Source organism: Leuresthes tenuis, unplaced genomic scaffold (assembly GCF_036924035.1).
Source record: "Leuresthes tenuis unplaced genomic scaffold, fLeuTen1.0.hap1 SCAF_8, whole genome shotgun sequence".
NCBI lineage: Eukaryota > Metazoa > Chordata > Actinopteri > Atheriniformes > Atherinopsidae > Leuresthes > Leuresthes tenuis.
In genome coordinates this window covers 35,324,088-35,342,975 of record NW_027325362.1, presented here as the reverse complement: position 1 = coordinate 35,342,975, position 18,888 = coordinate 35,324,088, and the positions used below count along the sequence as shown (strand labels likewise).

Sequence of the window (18,888 nt, the reverse complement as noted above, 5' to 3'; positions counted from 1 at the left end):
CACCAGTGGATGAGGACTTTCACAAGGAACCCCACTTGTCACATAACTTCATTCTACCAGCAGTGGGGCTGTAAAGTGTTTCCCGGGGTGTACTGGCACAATGGGCCACATGGTGGCACTGTTAGACTGTGTTGACACTGCAATCAATCAAAGGTGTGTGCTTCCAAATTTCTTGGGAGATGACCTTCGATTCAACTTAAAAAAGTTCACTAAAACAAAAAAGTTTGACAAAAATCGCACTTCCTCTTTGCTTGAAAAATACTTTTGTGTGGAGCAAAAATCACTTTTTTATACTACTATGTAAAATATAGCAGCAAAGGTTAAAATATGCCAAGAAAAACAAAGAGCATGGAACACATGGAAGTAAAAAAACGACAGGCGCCAGTCTAACAAGACAAAAAAACACAATGATTATCTTTGTTAGAAGTTAATTTTCCTATATCTCTCCTTCAAAATTCTCTCCTATTTTTTCGGGTTTTGTTTGATTCACGCAGGCAGAGCATGAAGATGGGTATGAGATGGGTTTAGACTCCAATTTCATCCAATCAAACGATTTTATGGCCTTTGTTCTAGGGGAATAAAGATCCAATTCAAGAGTCTAGTATTAAAATTTGCTTTTAAAAAATCATCCGTTTCTCCATTCTCTTGTCTGAAAACATATTTATTAAGAGGTTTCTGAAAGATAGATTCGTAATATACATAAGTAACAACAATTATCACAAGTATGTATATACGTGCAACACAGACAATAGACACAGTACTAAATTATGTGGACAGTTACGTTTGTATATGAGCTATGGATCAATGGCCTGCACTCTGAGCTCCGTTGCCATTCCACAGTTCCTGCAGCAAGTTGTGTTAAACTGTCAAACTAGTTGTCTGGCTCAAAGACAATATCGTTAGGCATGTGTGATCTGGAAATGGAGGTCTATGATTGCAAAGTAGTCAAGCTAACATTAGTGATTAAGGGCCAAAGTGATGACCTCATTCTGGGCAGCAGTTTGCTGAGGTACCTGGACAATCATCTTAAGCTGAAAAACGGAATATGGAGTGCTAATTCCCCTACACCTATTGATGAGTAAGACTCCAAGAAAAGGCTTTTCAGCTTGATGGCTGTGATGGAGGAGTGCACAGAGGCTTCCTGAAATAGGTGTAACTTTCAAAACGGCTATCACGCTTGAGCTTCTGACGAAACTTTTGGTCTGGGGCAAACTGCAAGAGGCAAGTAATATGGCAGCTGGTAGTACTTTAATGATGGAGTCATGATGGAGACTACACGCACAAGATCCAGATCAAAATCAGTCATAGCTGGCAGAACTAGCATTGTTGAGAGATGATGAGTGGCTACCTATGAAAGTGATAAATACTTTTGATAAGCCTATCACTGTGAAACGAAACATTAAGTTGGCTGATGTATATCAGTGTGCAGCACTGGAAAGTTTTAATGATCCCAAAGTTGCTATTGGTCCTCAGTCCTGTATAAAGTAAAATGTGCAAGTGTCATCTGCAAGCTGTTGCCAGGATGAATACAGCCTGGTCACTGAGGTTTCCAGTCTGCCTGACCACCACTCGCCAAGGGAGCTGAGTAGTCAGGCTGACCCGCTGCATTCATCCTAACATGATTTGGGACTGTCTAATATAGACATACTGTACTTCCACAAGTCAGGAGATGGTGGTGCATCGGAACCTGATTATGCCTGTGAATTTCCTCCCCTTGTGTGATCCTACCTCTCAGGAATAAACTCATGTCTCCTCTTTCATCAGGCTCATTGGATCTTACTACTGGGACAGATATGGATGTTTCTCTGGATTAAGCAGAATAATAAACTTAATAATAACTTAATAAACACACGCTTGGACAGAGAAATGTAATAAGCTTTTTTTGCGCAGGCATCTCGTAATACATTTTATGACGAGAAAATACTTAAAATACTTAAAATCTCAAAAGTTTAGAAATAATAATAATTATAATAATAACAATCATTAATCTAATTAAATGTACCTGGATTTTCTCTGATTCAGTATCAGTACAATAACTGAATGATAATATTTACTTTTTCAGAAACCTTATTGTGGTGCACCTGTGCCACCTCAGCACAAGATGGCATTGTTGTCAAGCGCTGGGGAAGAGGGCACGGGGAGGTCGTCAGTGGAGAGATTGAGCCTTTCGCCGCTGCCATTGGGCTAGAGGCAGGGTTCACCCTGGACAGGTAACCAGGCCATCAAAACGCCACACAGAGACAAATGAGATAAACATCCTTACACATTCACACTTACTCCTATGGACCATTTAGAATCATCCACTAACCTAATGTGCATGTTTTCAAGCCGGATTACCCGGAGACAATCTCTTTTTTTGTTTCCTTGTAGTTCCAATACGTGTATTGGAACTACAAGGAAACTCCGCACAAACAAGGAACCCTCATGAAAACCATCACACCACTGTGCAGCCTCTGTCTTTCTCTATCCAGTAAAAATTCATACATTTTATGAAGGGAAAGACCCAAAGTTGGTGAGAACATTTCCTTAGACATTTAATCTGAAACATTTAATCACCTTGGCCTCATCACTCACCAGTATCAGTAGCAGTGAATCATTTCAATTTGACTTTACTTTAGGGTAACACTTGTTTAGATCCCTAAAAGATACCTAGTCTCTGTAGAAACGTGTAGGTATACTAGGATACATAATCCCTCTACGTGTGGTGTGTGTTGCAATAGAGCTATACTGTTTTGGTTCACTCTTTTTATATTCCGCATTCCGCACCTCCCGCATCATGACAGCGGGAACAGCCAGCTTCTGCGCTATTCTGAACAGGATGTAACAGGTTTGGACAATGAAGGAGTAAATAATATTGGCGTTGTCAATAATGACTGACTGATTACTGTTCAGGACCATTAAATTGTGAAGTTTGTAATTGTTAAACTTCAGAATATTTGTAGTTTTCACTGTCGCATATTGCACGCATTTTACTTCAGATGTTGTAGGCTAAGTGTGAGTTAAATTGAGGTCAAATTAGAGGCGTAAAAGTTGTTCTTTACGTGTTTAATTATTATAATATATTGTTTTTTCTTATCATCTGGGATTATGACGAACAGCTAAGGTGCAAGATAAATATACCTTTCGCTCACTCTTCGGAGCGCCAATGAATCTCAGCTGGACCGGTGGTAAATCGTAAAATATCGAGACTTTGCCAGTCAAAATGATGTTCACATTGCGGTCACAGGCAGCTTTAATTTGTGTTCTCCTGTTTGAAGTCTCAGGTATGTTGTTTAAAATCCGGGTTCCCTATCTGAAAACCATGGCAGGATGTAGGGTGGCAGGGTGACTGACGTCAGCAGCGGCTCAAGTCAGTAGATGATTTCGTTCCCAGCTCAGCTGGCGCTTGTCCCTGCTCGTCTGAGGTAGGAGATCCCCTGAGTGCTCACTTTTTCATACAAACTGAACACTTTGTTCAGTCCTTCTTCACAAATGCGTTGTAAAATCTTATTTTTTGTTCCAAAGTATTCTCTAGTAAAGTAAGTAAAGATATTTCAAATTTTGTCCATCTGTATTTCTTCAGGAGAACCTGCCATTTCAATTGTGGTACCCTTTTCTGGACTATCACCATGGGGGGATTAGATGCGCTCCGGCAGTTTAATTTGATCAAATGGCTCAGAGAAGAAAGACAGTCGAGGAAATTGATTCTCTTCATTGTTTTCGTCGCCTTGCTCCTGGATAACATGTTGCTGACTGTAGTTGGTAGGTGTGCTCCCGTTACTGCAAACTTTGAGTCACCTTTCTTTTTTCTGCAAGTTGTGATGTCTGTCCAAATATGCCGTCTTTTATATGTTGTTTCAGTCTTAACGAAACTTTAAAAATGAAGAGATCAGCGCTGTTATGTGAACACAGTCTTCAACTGTTGTAAATGCCCTCATCATATTAAATATCTATATTTCACAAATATTCATTTGTATCTTTTCTATTACAGTGTTCACCAAACCAACCAATTGTTCCATTAATGATGATCTCAACTAATATCTTATTTTGCCCGATTTTGTTAATATTCAAAATGTAAAATTGAAATTTTAGATTTAATTTTAGTAATGAAAACTCCATATCAGGGGATATCTAGGTTTTCCAAAGCTCATCCGTGAATGTGAAATACCAGAAACCATCAGCTTCCCCATGATTACAAAATTAATAAATAGATAGAAAATGAGTAGGAAATACTTTGGAAATCTTTTTGCAGATTTGTATTTAGGAATTGAAGTTTTCCTCAAATGTAAGATTTTTCGGTGGATTATCAGTAACAGTTGAGGGTTTTTGAAAGGATTATTTTTCTATTACAAATTTTGACAGTGAACACACTGAGATCAGCGTTGGCAGTTTGTTGTTTCCCTAAGAGTGCAAAATTTCAACATGTCAGTCTGTTACATCTGTGACACAATAAGGTTTATACCTGAATCATATAGGCATAAATATTTCACCATTTATCCTTCAGCTCTGCTATCTGCAGACTTCCAGCTTTTCGCCTGGTATTAAATCAGATTCTAGACATTCTCCGACAGATGGAACCATTTTTCTGACTTTAATTGGCAACTTATTTCCTGATTTATGGCAAAACAAAGAATATGTAAATGTATCACATCACTGAAGAAGAAAATTATATATTAAGATTACTAATTTTGTGAATATGGTATGAACATCATTCATAATATATGTGATGAATAGACATTGTACTTTTTGGTAAAATCAACACTCATCATATAATATCCCAACTGAAATGTCTGTTTCAGTCTCTAGAACATAGAAAGTAGGACAATATTGTTTTCTTTCTTTTTTCATTTTATAGAGTTACTTCTGCTGTAAAAGCTATCTGATGTTTATTATCATAATTACTCTGTTTATTTGATCATCAATGTCATTGCTATCATTCTTCTTCTTCATCCTCCTCCTCTTCTTCTTCTTCTTCTTATTACGATCATCATTATCTGTGGTAGTAGTAGTAATACTAGAGTAGTTGTAGTAGTAGTATTGTGTAGAGGTTTATCCCTTTTTCATCAGAAACTCAAACTTAAATTTCCATGTCAAAAGGCTTGTAACTATTGTTTTTTTTAAAAAATGCATTACATCTAAATTACATTGTTTCAGTGTCTTATGTTTATGAATATCATTTATAATTCTTCATTTTTGTAAGCTAACTGACAAACAAGTGTGTCATGAGGAAGGTAAGACATCATTTTAATTTCCAATTTTTTTTTTCATATTTGTCCCAACAGAAATGTCTCCATTCATCGATCTCTTTGATTTCAGTTACCAATAAGTGTTATTATGCACACACTGTCTTTCAAGCCCAGTGCTGTGTTACCTTGCCCCCCCACCCTTGTCTCTCCAATCTAAGTTCAGTTTATCTTTTAGAATACCCAATATGCTAAGGCTTTGGGCTGTTTGGTTTCTAACCATTTCTAACTGAATGACCTTCTGTGTTTATTTCTTCCTTCATTTCTTGTTTTCTCTCAAGTTGAAATTGCTAAGATAAAGCCCTGAAATTACCAAAAGCAATATGTCATACCACAAAAATGTTTGTACCTTGAGTGAAAATGAGTCATTAGCCCTATACATATTTTTACACATATCTTTTTAATGGCTACACTAATGGAAATTATATTTTTTCTGTGTAATCTGCACTTTTTTTCTGAAACATCTCCACTGGCTTGACACTGCAAGTGTATAAAATGTTATTTTGTGGTATTAGAATTATATTTAAACTGTTGAATGTTACTGAATGTTACATTTGATTTTAATTCTGATGACTACTTTTGATGCAAGGGTGACTGTTCACAGTAGACAGTATGTTGTCCATCGAAAAACATGTTAGTTTGGCTCATTCGCAGATGAGCCAAACTAACATGAGCCAATGAGATTTTCAGAACAACTTTCAAGTTTAAGGTTTGACTTATTCAATTCAATTCAATTCAGTTTTATTTATATAGCGCCAAATCACAATAAATGTCAAGGCAAATGTCAAAGGCATTTCAATAATACAGTCCAATTCAAGCCAAGACTCATCAAGACATAAAGAAAATTGGTCTTGATATTTCAATGAATTTGGTCTACACCAGGTCTACAAATAAGGTAGATATAACCTTAGATGACTAGCAAATTAAAATCTACTCAATTAATTGATCATCATCAAGTGTTAGCTCCTCTATAAAAGCAGAAGTTTTGTCAGTTTGCTGATTTGCAGCATTCAGGTGTGTGTTAACATAATTGCAAGGGGGAAAGACATCAGCAATGATCTAAGAGAAGCAATAGTTACTGCCCAACAATCTGGCAAGGGTTATTTCCAAACTATTTGGTGTCCATTATTCTACAGAATGAAAGATTATTCACAAGTGGAAAACAGTCAAGACAGCTGTCAATCTCTCCAGGAGTGGACGTCCCAGCAAGTTCAACTTAAGGTCAGACTGTGCAATGCTCAGTGAAACTGCACTAAATCAAAGGGATACATCTCAGGTTCTTCAGGCTTCAGTTGACATGTTAAATGTTAAAGATTGTGACAGCACCAATGTGCTTGATAATACAGTACGGTGGGCTTGTTTTAAAGCCACAATACCTGCTGTCATTGAGTCCACCATGAACTCCTCTGTATACCAAAGTATTTTAGAGTCAGATCTGAGGTTATCTTTCATACAGCTAAAGCTTGGCACAAACTGGCTCATCAATAGGACAGTGATCTCAAACAGCAGCAAATCTACAACTGAAAAAGAAAAGAATCAAGGTGTTGCAACAGTCAAAGTCCAGACCTTGACCTGACTGAAATGCTGTGGTAGGACCTTAAGAGAGCTGTGCATACATTAATGCCTGCAAACTTGAATTGAAGAACTGTTGTAAAAAAGGTGGGACAAAATTCCTCCACAACCATGAGATAGGCTGATATGATTACTTCAAGTGATTGTTGCTAAAGATGTTTTTACAAGCTGTTGTATACACACTGCCTTTACATTGGGACTACCACTCCCACTCTGCCTACCTGTTTACCTCTGCTTTCTATTGCAGGTACGGGGAGTGGTTAGTGGGTAGAGTGGGAGGGTCGTAATTATACCTGCCCAGGAGGGCTGGGCTCCCCAGAGGACATAAAACACAGCCTTCTGTATAGCTTCTCTCTCTCTCAGCAGGCTGCAGACCTGCCATTGTTGCTTCTTTGTTTGGGTTGTTGCACCATACAACACACATCTCACTATATTCTCCACGTATCCACACACCGCTGACATGACTGACTCCTATCTTACCTACATGCCACATTCATTTGCAAATAAGTTAATTCAGTTATATTAAAATAAAACTACTTTTTGAGCTTTATCTGTCTTTGTGCCTTCCTCCTTGTTGCCACCTTAGAGCCAGGTGGTAACAGCATTTTGACTTTGTTTTTGTCACTGGGTAATATGTGATGTGCTGATGTTCATCTGAAGTTCTATATACTTTTCACTGGGTCTATGATTCACTATTCACCATAATATTTAAATTTTGCCTTTTTATGCCCACCAGTTCCCATCATTCCCAGCTACCTGTACAACCTGGACGAGTCAACAGATACAGCTGGAAGAAACAATAGCTTGTCACAACAGGATCATCCAGGATCTTTCCACACTATTGTGTCCTTATACGACAACACAGTCAGATTGTCAAGCTTAAACTCCACAACCAGGCCTACTGACCTGGTTTCTCCAATCCCTGCTCGTATGAAGCTGCCACAGAATTCCTCTTCTGACTGCCCGCAGTCCACCAGCAAGCTGCTAAATGAAAACGTCAAAGTAGGATTGTTGTTTGCTTCCAAGGCCACTGTGCAGCTCATTACCAACCCTTTCATTGGGCCACTCACAAACAGGTAGGTTTTTCTGCCTCTTTTCTTTGAAAAAAAAAAAATATCAAGACTCGAATTTAACTATGCAAATGATTTGGAGTTGCTTCAGTTGGTATGGGGAGGTTCAGCAATGTTATGTGCCCAAAAAATTTGGTTTGATGACTTCCTGAAAATTTGGAAAGGCCATGTTTTTCTATTAATAGTTGTTTTTTTTTCCTCCCATGATGGCATTGGCATTTTTACAAGATGATAATTCCAAGATTCATTGGCCTCAAATTGTGAAAAAGTGCCACAGGGACCATTTAAAATATGGATTGCCCACATCAGTGCCAAGGACTTAACCCTTTTGACAATCATTGGGATATGCTGGAAAAGACTGCATGCAGTTGTTTGATTTTTTTCCCATTATCACAATACAAAACATACAAGATCTTGGAGAAAAGGTAAATATAACTGATGTTCTTGAACTGCATAAGCTTATCAAAACAACGTTGATGTAAATGAGTGCCATTATCAAAGCTAAATATGGTGCAATTTGAGTATTTGACTTTTTTTCCTTTTTTGGTTTTTGGTCAAGCAGTGTATATCGGTGTGTAGCTGTGCATATATCCTCATTTATTAAGTCTATAACTAAAACCCTTCAACAAGCCTAAAGGTTGTGACTCATTTGCTTTGAATGGACAAATTGAGATAATGTAATTTATGTGGATTTTCTGCAATTGAGTTTTTAATTTTTTAATTACCTTTTGGTAGTAACAGAAATTTAGTTTTAAAATGATTATCCGATTGTTAATTCAATATTTTAAAATAACTATGATATGCTGGCCATGGGAAAGAAAATAGACATGCAGGAACATCTTGGAACTACCATGATAATCGTTTCTGGCATGTAATACATCCCTGTATGAGCATTTAATGTGAGGCTAACAACTGTTAGAGAAAAGGAAAAAAACTGAAAATCAAAGGATAGACAGTGTGACGAGTTTCTTCTCAGACTGTAGATACTTCTGGCAAGCCCTGGGTCAAAATCATGGTTCAAATGACCTCCTATGTTTAGAAAATTCAAAACAGAGTAACAGTCATGGTCATATCTATAGCAATATCCAACACAAATTGAAGAAAATGAGCTTTAATCAAATGCTGTATATGATAAACATGTCAGGTTGATGTTGTTTTGATGGTTTAATACCATGGCAGATACTACAGATCTAATCCAGCTGAATTAAATGGAGCACAATTCCTGATTATGTGTTTTTGCATGCGTGTGCATGTGCATTTGTCCGATGATGCATGGATATCAACACAGTGGGTGAGTCACTCACATTTTAGCCTACATATATGAGTGTGATAGACTGGATTATTTTCAAAAAATAATCCCAAAACCCCTAACAAGCCATGCATAAAAATGGGAGTAGTCATTTAAATTAAAATGTGCTCAGACAAACGTTTTGTTTTTTAATGTTATCTGTGTATTATTTCAAGATTGTTTTTGTCTCCAGCATTTATATATACATACATATACATATATAACACAAAGCTTATTAGGGGTGGGAATCTTTGGGCTCTTCACGATTCAGGGGCTACGATTCGATTATAAAACGATTATTGATGGGTCTTTAATTTATTTATAATGATGCACTTTTTCACAACATGTCTTTTTGTCTCAATGATTAAGCATTCATAACTTGCAATTTTGAAAAACAGTGCATTTGTAATAAGAAACTAGTTGAATTCATTTCCAATATATTTTATTAAACTAATGGAAATGCGTGCAAACTGGAAAGTTAAGTCAGGTGGAATTGAGTTAACCCCTAAATTCCAGCACGGCAGCGGAGCTGATACGTTTCAATTCTAATTCTAATCAATGAGCTTTCACGGGCCTCAGCAGCAGGTATATAGAGCTTCTATTTTTTCCGGGCGCCGAAGAACAACGCAGATTGTGCGGGACAGGAAGTCTCGTGCAGAAACAAAGTAAAAACGTCTTCATGGAGGATTGTATTTCCCTGCACTACACCTCGATAACGTCATAATAACGTGACTCTAATCCAATTTGCTTTGTAGAAGCCGAAGTGATTCCACACGTCTGCTTTTCAATTAGAAGGAGCTGTTCGGATCTCAAGGTGAAGTGGGTAGCTGGGGTCAGCCATGTTTGTTTTCCTCCATGCGGCGTGTCCGCTCCTGGTGCGCTCCCCATAGTGTCCCGGAGATGCCGCGTACCTCGCGTCTTAGTTCTGCATTTTAGAACAGCCTGAGTAACTGTATTTGAATAATTGAAATTTGGATGCTTGTGAATCGATTCAAAATCGTCCACGTCCAAGTAGCGATGCATCTAGGAAGCGGAAATTTCCCCCACCCCTAAAGCTAATGCTTCAAATAATAAATTGGCACATTTAAGCTCTTACAGCAGCCAGTACAGTCAACTGACTGTACACTACTTGGCCAGTAGAAAATGTCTGCAAAAGAGTAGCAAGTGGAGTCTTTAGCAGCTAAAGCCCATTGAAGTCCGAATCACTTTCGTCAAAAGATCATTATTACCATGTGCAGTTGCAGTAGTATATATTTGGTGGAATGGTTCTTTTCTGTGACCTCCCTGCCCTTCCATGTTCAGACACAGATTACCTGAAAGCAGAGAGAGCAGCAGCAAAGATCTCCCCAGAGCACATAACAGAGCAGCATCAATGGCAAACATGACCCTGACTAATTCAGAGGTCATGTTTGCCATGTTAGCCATTAGTGTTGCCATGACATAGAGGGGTGGGTTGCAAAGAAAGTAGCCAAGGATGACATATTCAATCAATTTAAAGAGAATGCCTAATTGAAGGGGTAGAAAGGAAACAGCCCTGAATCCCTGATGAGGGCTGGCTTTCAAATTAGCGGATGTAACTACCACCATGTGGGTTGAGAGACACAGTTTTGCTCCAGAACTTTGTTAGTCCAGTTCTGTAGTAGCATAGAAATTCATAAAAAGATAGCCTGCAACATATTGCCCCCACAGACCCCGGATCTCAGCATCATGGAGTCAAGATGACAGAAAATGACAGAAAACACCAGGACACACTAGATATTTTCCAAGATGCTTTGTTACAGCTCATCTCATTGACTAACTCATTGACCTGATTCTGTTTTTAATGTTTTTTTGTGTGTATGTATTTGTCTGAAACTGTTTAATGTACTGCTGCCCGTCTTGGCCAGACACTCTTGAAAAAGACATTTTTAATCTCAAGGAGGTTTTTCCTGGTTAGATCAAGGTTAAATTAAATAAATCTGCCACTTTAAGATGCACTGAAGATAATTGGTATGGTTATAAAAGAAGTGCAAATGGGCCTATTATAAACATTGATATTGAAATAGATTTTATTATGAAAAATAAATGAATAGATAATAATCTAATTAAATATGAATAGATAATCATTTAAAAAATAATAATTTTACTAAAAAAAATTTAAAAAGAGCCTGTCCAAAGATTTCTCTAGTAGAATGTGTGAGATATTTTTAGGCAGAATGGAAACGACTGCTCTAGCTGGCATTTATTTCAAAACCAATATTTAGTGTCTCAAATGGGCACTCATATATGCAGTAACTGAGGCAAAGAGAGAACACAGTCTTATTATTGGCTGTTAGTCACCTTCACTCCTAACAGAGGACACAGCAAGGCAAGTGAAGCGTACCGGGTATGTACGGGGAACACAACTCATGTGCTTGGCAGCTTTTAGCCTTTTAATCCATCTCCGATGTTTTGGTGAAAAGGGATAGAAATGATGACTGACAACAATGTGTTGCACAAATTCATTCATGTGATGATTTTGTGTTACAACATAGTTTGGCTAGCTGTTCTTTTGACTCCTTTTACACATAGAGCAAAGTCCCTCATACCTGTTTTGGCTTACAAATAGTGTATTCTAATTGATGACTGGCTGCTCAGGACTTGTTTAATTTTTACAACGATATCCTCATCAGAGGATCTTCCATTTTAGATGCTGAAAATGATATTTTCTTTTACTATGTGTATTTGTATAGAAAATATTAACTACATTCTTGCAATGAAAATGTAATATCTGTCTTTTATCCTCTGTGTCCCTTTAGAATAGGATATCAACTTCCCATATTTGCTGGCTTCTGTATCATGTTTATCTCTACTATCAGTAAGTTTTAATAGATCTGTCTTGATTATCATCATTTCAGAATGCTGCCTGATTGTTCTTGTTTATTTGATTTTTTTTGTTTGTTTTTACTGTTGTGAAGTGTTTGCTTTCTCATCAAGCTACACTCTGCTGTTCCTGGCCAGATCACTTCAAGGTGTGGGCTCCTCCTGCTCATCAGTGGCTGGTACTATCTATTTCTCTCTGTTTCTTTATCATATGCAATGTATAAGTCTATTCAACTATTTTCTAGTCAATATTTGAAAATGTTAGCATTCCTTTATCTGTGATTGGATTAGTTTTGGGTCAGTTAAGTCCATTCACTTATGTTAGTGCTAAATCATGACTTGTTTGTGGCCTAATTGTTGTTGGGCTTGAGAGAGGTGAACACCGCAGTCCTCCAAGCTGTTCTTAGGACAGTATTCACATGTTGTTATCATAACTTATCGGTAAATTTACAGTCCAGTCTTCCAAGAACGTTGCAACAATTCAATATTTCTGGAAACCACAATTTCCCAGCACATATCTGATTCTTGCTTTTCTAATGATGGCTGTGACTAGGCTGTGTTAAACCATGAATCATCGTCATTTGTTTCTGAAAATGTATACTCTAGAATTAAGTTAAAAACATATTGGAATCATTATTAGTGAAAGATATTTCATGCATACACATACATACACATATAGCTTCAAGCACTAGACTTTGGTTGAAACCAGTTAACCACCTTCTGCACTTGTCAGTAGTTTGAAAGAAATTACATCTAGCTAAAATAGGCTCAATTAACATAACGAGGTAAACTAGCTACTAGCCAATTACTACAGCAGTAGTTGGGAAGAAGTTTGGGAAACGACTGCTCATGCTAATGTAATTAGGAATGTCTAAATGAATGTTGGTGTTAAATTAAATGGATTCAAGGTTGTGGGATATACTACTAGTTTTTTAGGCCCTGCATTGACATTGCAATTTAACTCACATTCAGTATTATAGAGCAGAAGCAATAGTCGTATCCTTAGTATCTCTATCCTTCTCGCTCCTCAAAACAAGACATACTGTAAAACCGATGAATGAGAAAATCATGAATCATATCATTTTACTGCTGAAGTGCTTAGAAATAGTAGCATGTCTCATTAGCCAGCCAGACTGGCCATGTCTGGACTTTTAGTAACACATTGTGGAGTCTTAATAAGCTTTAATGATTAGCATCACCAGTAAATATACTACAAACACCATATCTTGCCACATTCTTTGTTTGACTATAACGTGACTTCAGTAACAAAGACATAGGCCAAACACTGTACAGTCTCACATTTGTGTGTGGTTTGTTCACTTACCATTAGTACTAAAGTTGGAAGAAATTAAATAGCTGCTTTTTAAGTGTCTCTTCAAATGTCAGAGACAAATAATATTTCTTGTGTCACATTGCTGTCTTCTGTAAGTAACTGCTGTGTCTGTAAAGTTGGTGAAGTTTGTTTGTATAGCCTGTCCTATTCTGTGTGTTTTTAGGCATGGGAATGCTTGCTAATGTGTACACAGATGATGAGGAGAGAGGTCATGCCATTGGGATTGCCTTGGGAGGTCTGGCATTGGGAGTGTTAGGTATGTACATGTACCGCACACATTCATATTGCAACGTTTCTTCAGATGCTTCAGTGAGCATAACACAACAGATCTAAATGAATGAATAAAATCTTTATTTCAAACATGTTAAAAAGAAAGAGAGCAATAACAAAATGCATATTTGTTATAACAATAAGCTACAAAAATTCCAACATGCTCAAAAGGAGTAGGAGGGAGTATAACTTATTTAATCCTACCCTATTCATAATCAGGAATATATATGGGAGCACCCTCTACTTGAATAAAACCTAATTAAAATCTGTTGAGATATTTACTCAGCTTCCAAAGACAGACAGCACAGACATGTCTTGACTTGTTATTAAAAAATATATAAATGAATAAACATAACACAAACAATAAAAACATAAGCAGACACTGTTGTTACAGCTTGAGCTGTCAGGGACAAGTTATGATAGTTTGTCAACCTCTCCACCACTCACCATCCGTTGTGTCCTCTACAGTTGGCCCACCATTCGGCAGTGTGATGTATGACTTTGTTGGAAAAACAGCTCCTTTTCTTATTCTGGCTTTCCTGGCTTTGTTTGATGGAGGTACAGTCATTGTTTTATTTTAATTTTTTCACCAAAAACAGCTATTTACAGTAGAAATAATAACACCTAACGTCCAACATCAAACTTGCAATAATAGTTGAGATACCTGAGGCTTACATTAAGTTGCTTCACTTTGTCATCACAGCTCTGCAGCTCTTTGTTCTTCAGCCCACCAAAGTGGAACCAGAGGTGAGAGTGTTTGCCTTGATAATTCATTTCCTAACAATTATCTCACTTTATTGAACTGACCTTTACAGCCACAGAACAATTTAAAGCTATTTCATGACACTCCATTGATTAAACAGACTGGTGGAGAAAAGGGGGACAGTGGAAAACACGTGCTTTTGAGTAAATGGTAAATAGACTATTTTGCATAATAAATTTGACAGAAGTGAAAAGTGTGATGTGGTGCAACTCATCTGGACAGTTTAGTATTCAGGATACAGGAACTTGGAGTGAAATTCGATGTTAAAGGTTTAGTTTTTTTTATATTTTTCTATCACTTAAAACTATATGTACTTAAAAGCTGAGGTATAGAAACAGGAGTCTGCTGTTAACTGAATTGATGTTAACCAATGAAGGGTCCTTTTTTCATTCTATGCAGCTAATGTGTATCATTGATAATGGCCACTAATAAAACAGTAAGCTAGAAGGTTTTTTTTTTTCAAATAAAATCCATCTCCAAATGCAGAAACAATTCTTATTACAAAAATGATATTACAGCAGTAAGATGTTTTATATTCTATGACTGTGTTTTATTCCATATTATTATATTATTTTTTCAGTTTTGTCTTTTTTTTTTGGTTTGGTTATGTATCTAACATGTACTGATCTAAACACAACCTGCCTTTATGTTTAATTTCTAACTTAATATGCAATTTAAACCTGTACATTAAGAGAACTTACGGCCAGCTTGTCTTTTTTAAGGAGGATTAATGATAATTCAGAGAGCTCTTTAATCAAAAATGATCAACTATTAACATGCTAAAATTCTCATGCAAGTAGCGACATATGATAGTGCTCTATTACTTCCTCATACACCTCATTCCTCATTTGACCATAACTAATGAAGAAAAAATATCGTCTTTGCAGGAACACACATAATATATTTGTGAAATTGTGGACTACATTGATGGAGCGCTTTTCTTGTGGTATTGACCTGTAAAAACATTTTTCAAGAACAAGCCACAATCGCCCATTCACACAAAAGCTCTGTTGAAATACATTCAGCACTTTTTCGTCATCACTCACAAACTCATACCCATTTGAGCACATCAGGGGCACTGTAGGGTTCTGGAAGAAGGAAACTTTAACATGTGGACTGGAGCAGCAGAGATTCAAACCAGCTTTCCAGTTGGTGGTCGATTACTCCAATTCCTGATCAAAAACCACAGAGATGACAACCAAAGAGTAACGCTAGTGGTTAAAAAAATATGAATTTGTTTCTGGCCATCACTAGTTTCTCTCATTTTTCACTCAACATTGTCTTCACATTTATGAAATATAATCTCAATAGGCATGCATAATACTTTAAAAATATTCCATGGAGACTTGTAGAAAGAAATTATAGTTCTTTTTAATAAATGAACAAACTGTACAGGGTTCATGAGATTTTATCTTATTTTTAATAAGCAGGCAGTCAAATGTATTTGACTCAGCTTATCTCAAATGAAATTCCAATTCCTTACAACGATAAAAAGTGAAACATTTTCTTCTTACTTTGTACTGTGTTTATCGTTTCTTTATAGATTGATAGGAAGTACTATCAAACAGATTAATTGTATTTAAAATATGTTGTTGGTAACTTTGCCTTTTTGCCTTGTATACAATATTTGTTACTCAGTTGTCATAATTATCACATTTTATATATTTAGTGTTGGTAATGTAAGATGTAGATTTTTAAAACAAATTCTGTTTAACATTGTATTTAACACGGAATGGTTTAATTGTCCCTTTCACACAGAGTCAGAAGGGGACCCCACTCCTGACACTCATGAAGGATCCATACATTATAATTGCAGCTGGTAAGAAAATAACAGAAATCAATGGACGTGAGGGAAAATAATGCTAGCCCACTCTGGAGAAGCATCTGCTAAGAAATAGCAGGAATTGCTGCTCTGAAACTGGCTTCAAATTGTATTGTTTAATGAGTGCTGAATGTAAAAGATAGCCAAGAAAAAAAACAGTGATTACAGCTGTGTGTCACTTTTTCACAGTTGCACTGCAGTGCAGAATTTTTCTGACACGTTCTGGAGCGGCTGCATATACGAATGTAAATGTCCATAACATCCATCTTGGACTTTGAGATTACTCTTACTAATTACTGTGGAAGTGCATATGTGTGATCCGCAACTGCAGAAAATGTCTGAATATTTTAGGGTGTTCACATGGTAAAAACAGGTTTATTGTTGTTGGGTATGCAGTTGCTGTCGTGTGCATACAGTTTAGCCACTTTTTTAGATTTGTAGGAGATTAACCGGATGAATATATGCAGTACCTGCCAGCTGGGCATGCCCATTTCAGCATGCCTACAAGGCTCCCACAAACATCAAGACAGGGTCTCATTGACTTGCCCAAACTACCGCTTCTGACTTTTTTTTTCTATTACCTCTAAAAGCTGATGTTACTTTCCTCTTCACTGTGACACAAACAGAACTACACAAAGAAACTTTGATGTGAGGCTCCATCTTAGTTTTGTAAACACAATGCCAGAATACACAGAGTTGCTTCTAGCAAAAGCAAAGCAAATTTTCAGGAAGACTAGAATTACACTGAAATATTTCTACACATCTTAAAAACTCTTTGAAGTGCACTACAGATCACAATTCGATTCAGTGGTAATCAGCAAATCCCACCAAATCTGACCTTTTCCAGTTCTCAGCTACTCCAAAAAACACTCTTAGGACCACTGATAGTTATTCTCAATGTCACCCATTTCTTCAATCTGTTGGTAGTACATGGCATGTCGGATCTTTACTTTCCATTCCACGATGGTTCCTCCTTTTTCTCCTCCTCCTCACTGGGTTTCATCAGCCTGAGACACTCACTTAGCAGTTCATCACTGGGGGCCATCTTACAAATGTATTCCTGAATCTTTGTTGTTTCATCCTGGAGCTGCTCTGACGCTCTCTTGTCCCCGGCCCCCTTAATTCCTCTTAGCATACAATCTCAGGGTGCTGGACTTGGGGTGAAACCCTACGTGTATTGCAAGGAGCTTTCTTGACCTGATATAAGTGTCTTTTATCTCCTCCTTTGATTAAGTTACTATACCATCTAAGTATATGATAATTGTCAGGACATACATGTTGATGGCTGAGAGTTTGCTCCTTGCATTCCACTGACCGTTCAGGATTTGCCTTAATCTTTGTACGTTGTGGCTGACTCCCTTGCAGCGTTGCCATATGCCTGAGGCCTAGGGATTTGTAGCAGTCCAGAAAATTGACTTTGCTATCTTTTGGTAGTTCAACTCCTTCAGTTGTGATGATAATGTCTCACTTTGATTGATTTTAGCCACATGTATGAAGTCTGAATGACATTTCAATAACCTTGGGGTATTACTTGGCAAGGTCGATCTGCGAGTCGATGTCTTGCTTAGTCCCGTGTAGCTGATAATTGCTCTACTTCAGAGTCAGTACCCATAATCATTATTTGGTATGATCTGGCTGAGGGGTTTCCGGCCTACATAAGATGGAATGGAAGAATGGAATGGAAACTTTGTGGTAGCTGTGCACAGATTTGTATGCCTGATCTTACAGTCTCGGGTGACAGTTCTGTTGATTGATAGCTCATATTTAGCTCCTCTGGCGTTACCCCCAATTCCCTTATATGGACAGTGGAGAGACAACCATTAGTCTTTTTTCAACAGATTTTTCTTACTTGATATAAAGATTTAGTGAGGTCAAATGTATTCATCTTATATCACATGGATGATGACACATTTCAGCCAATAGAGAGCTTAATGTTTGCACAGCTAATCTGGATGTGTAACCACCTATTCTTCCTGCAGAGACTTACCTCTGTGTCTTTGTCTTTCAAAATACAGCCTGTCTTTGGTTACAAAGTAGAAAAAAAAATCCAGTCATGCATGAATATTTTCTTTTTTTCTTTTTTTTTAGTCAATGTGCCAGCATAGGCTTCTTATACAGGGTAATGCAAATGTTTCTGGCTATAAAATTACATCTCTATGAGTGAGCCTTTTCCGTATCATCAAGTTAAATAGAGCAGTCTGTATTTTTGTGTGTGCTTATGTAAAGGTGGTAGGGGGTTGGAAAAATAACCCACAAAGACCAAAGACAGACCATAATTGATGATGTACGCTTTTATCTTTAATCTTCATCCCCAGGTGCCATTTGTTTTGGAAACATGGCTATTGCTATGATGGAGCCAACGCTACCGATCTGGATGATGGAGACTATGTGTACCAGAAAATGGCAGCTAGGTATTTACAAAGCCCTGTGCAATGCACAGAAATACACATGACAATTACTGCATGCAATGTTACAGCACCTTTGAAACTTTCATGCAAAGAGGACCATCCATACAAACCCCAGAATGCCCATTGGCAACCTTTCTATGACTGAGGTCAGAATTATGGGGTGTGTTATATTTAAAAGATGTGCCTCTCTTCAGCAAAATAATTGTTTTTAAATGTAGTAGTAGTTTTGGATAAAAGTAGGTGGAACACCTTTTTTTTGCAGACAAACTAGCCCTTATTTTGTTAGTTGTGTTCTGTAG

At 37.3% G+C, this 18,888-nt stretch overlaps 1 protein-coding gene across 1 annotated transcript in view; it reads left to right on the top strand.

Moving 5' to 3' along the window:
- Positions 1–3,328: 3,328 nt before the first annotated feature.
- slc18a2 (solute carrier family 18 member 2) overlaps positions 3,329–18,888 on the top strand; it is a 31,763-nt gene continuing 16,203 nt past the window's right edge. Inside the window, exons 1-10 of the mRNA XM_072391576.1 lie at positions 3,329–3,404; positions 3,563–3,741; positions 7,531–7,870; positions 11,930–11,988; positions 12,089–12,172; positions 13,490–13,582; positions 14,065–14,154; positions 14,300–14,343; positions 16,118–16,178; positions 18,497–18,592. Coding sequence (XP_072247677.1) covers positions 3,358–3,404; positions 3,563–3,741; positions 7,531–7,870; positions 11,930–11,988; positions 12,089–12,172; positions 13,490–13,582; positions 14,065–14,154; positions 14,300–14,343; positions 16,118–16,178; positions 18,497–18,592 — 1,093 coding nt within the window. The 5' untranslated portion in view covers positions 3,329–3,357. The remainder of the gene's footprint in view (positions 3,405–3,562; positions 3,742–7,530; positions 7,871–11,929; positions 11,989–12,088; positions 12,173–13,489; positions 13,583–14,064; positions 14,155–14,299; positions 14,344–16,117; positions 16,179–18,496; positions 18,593–18,888) is intronic.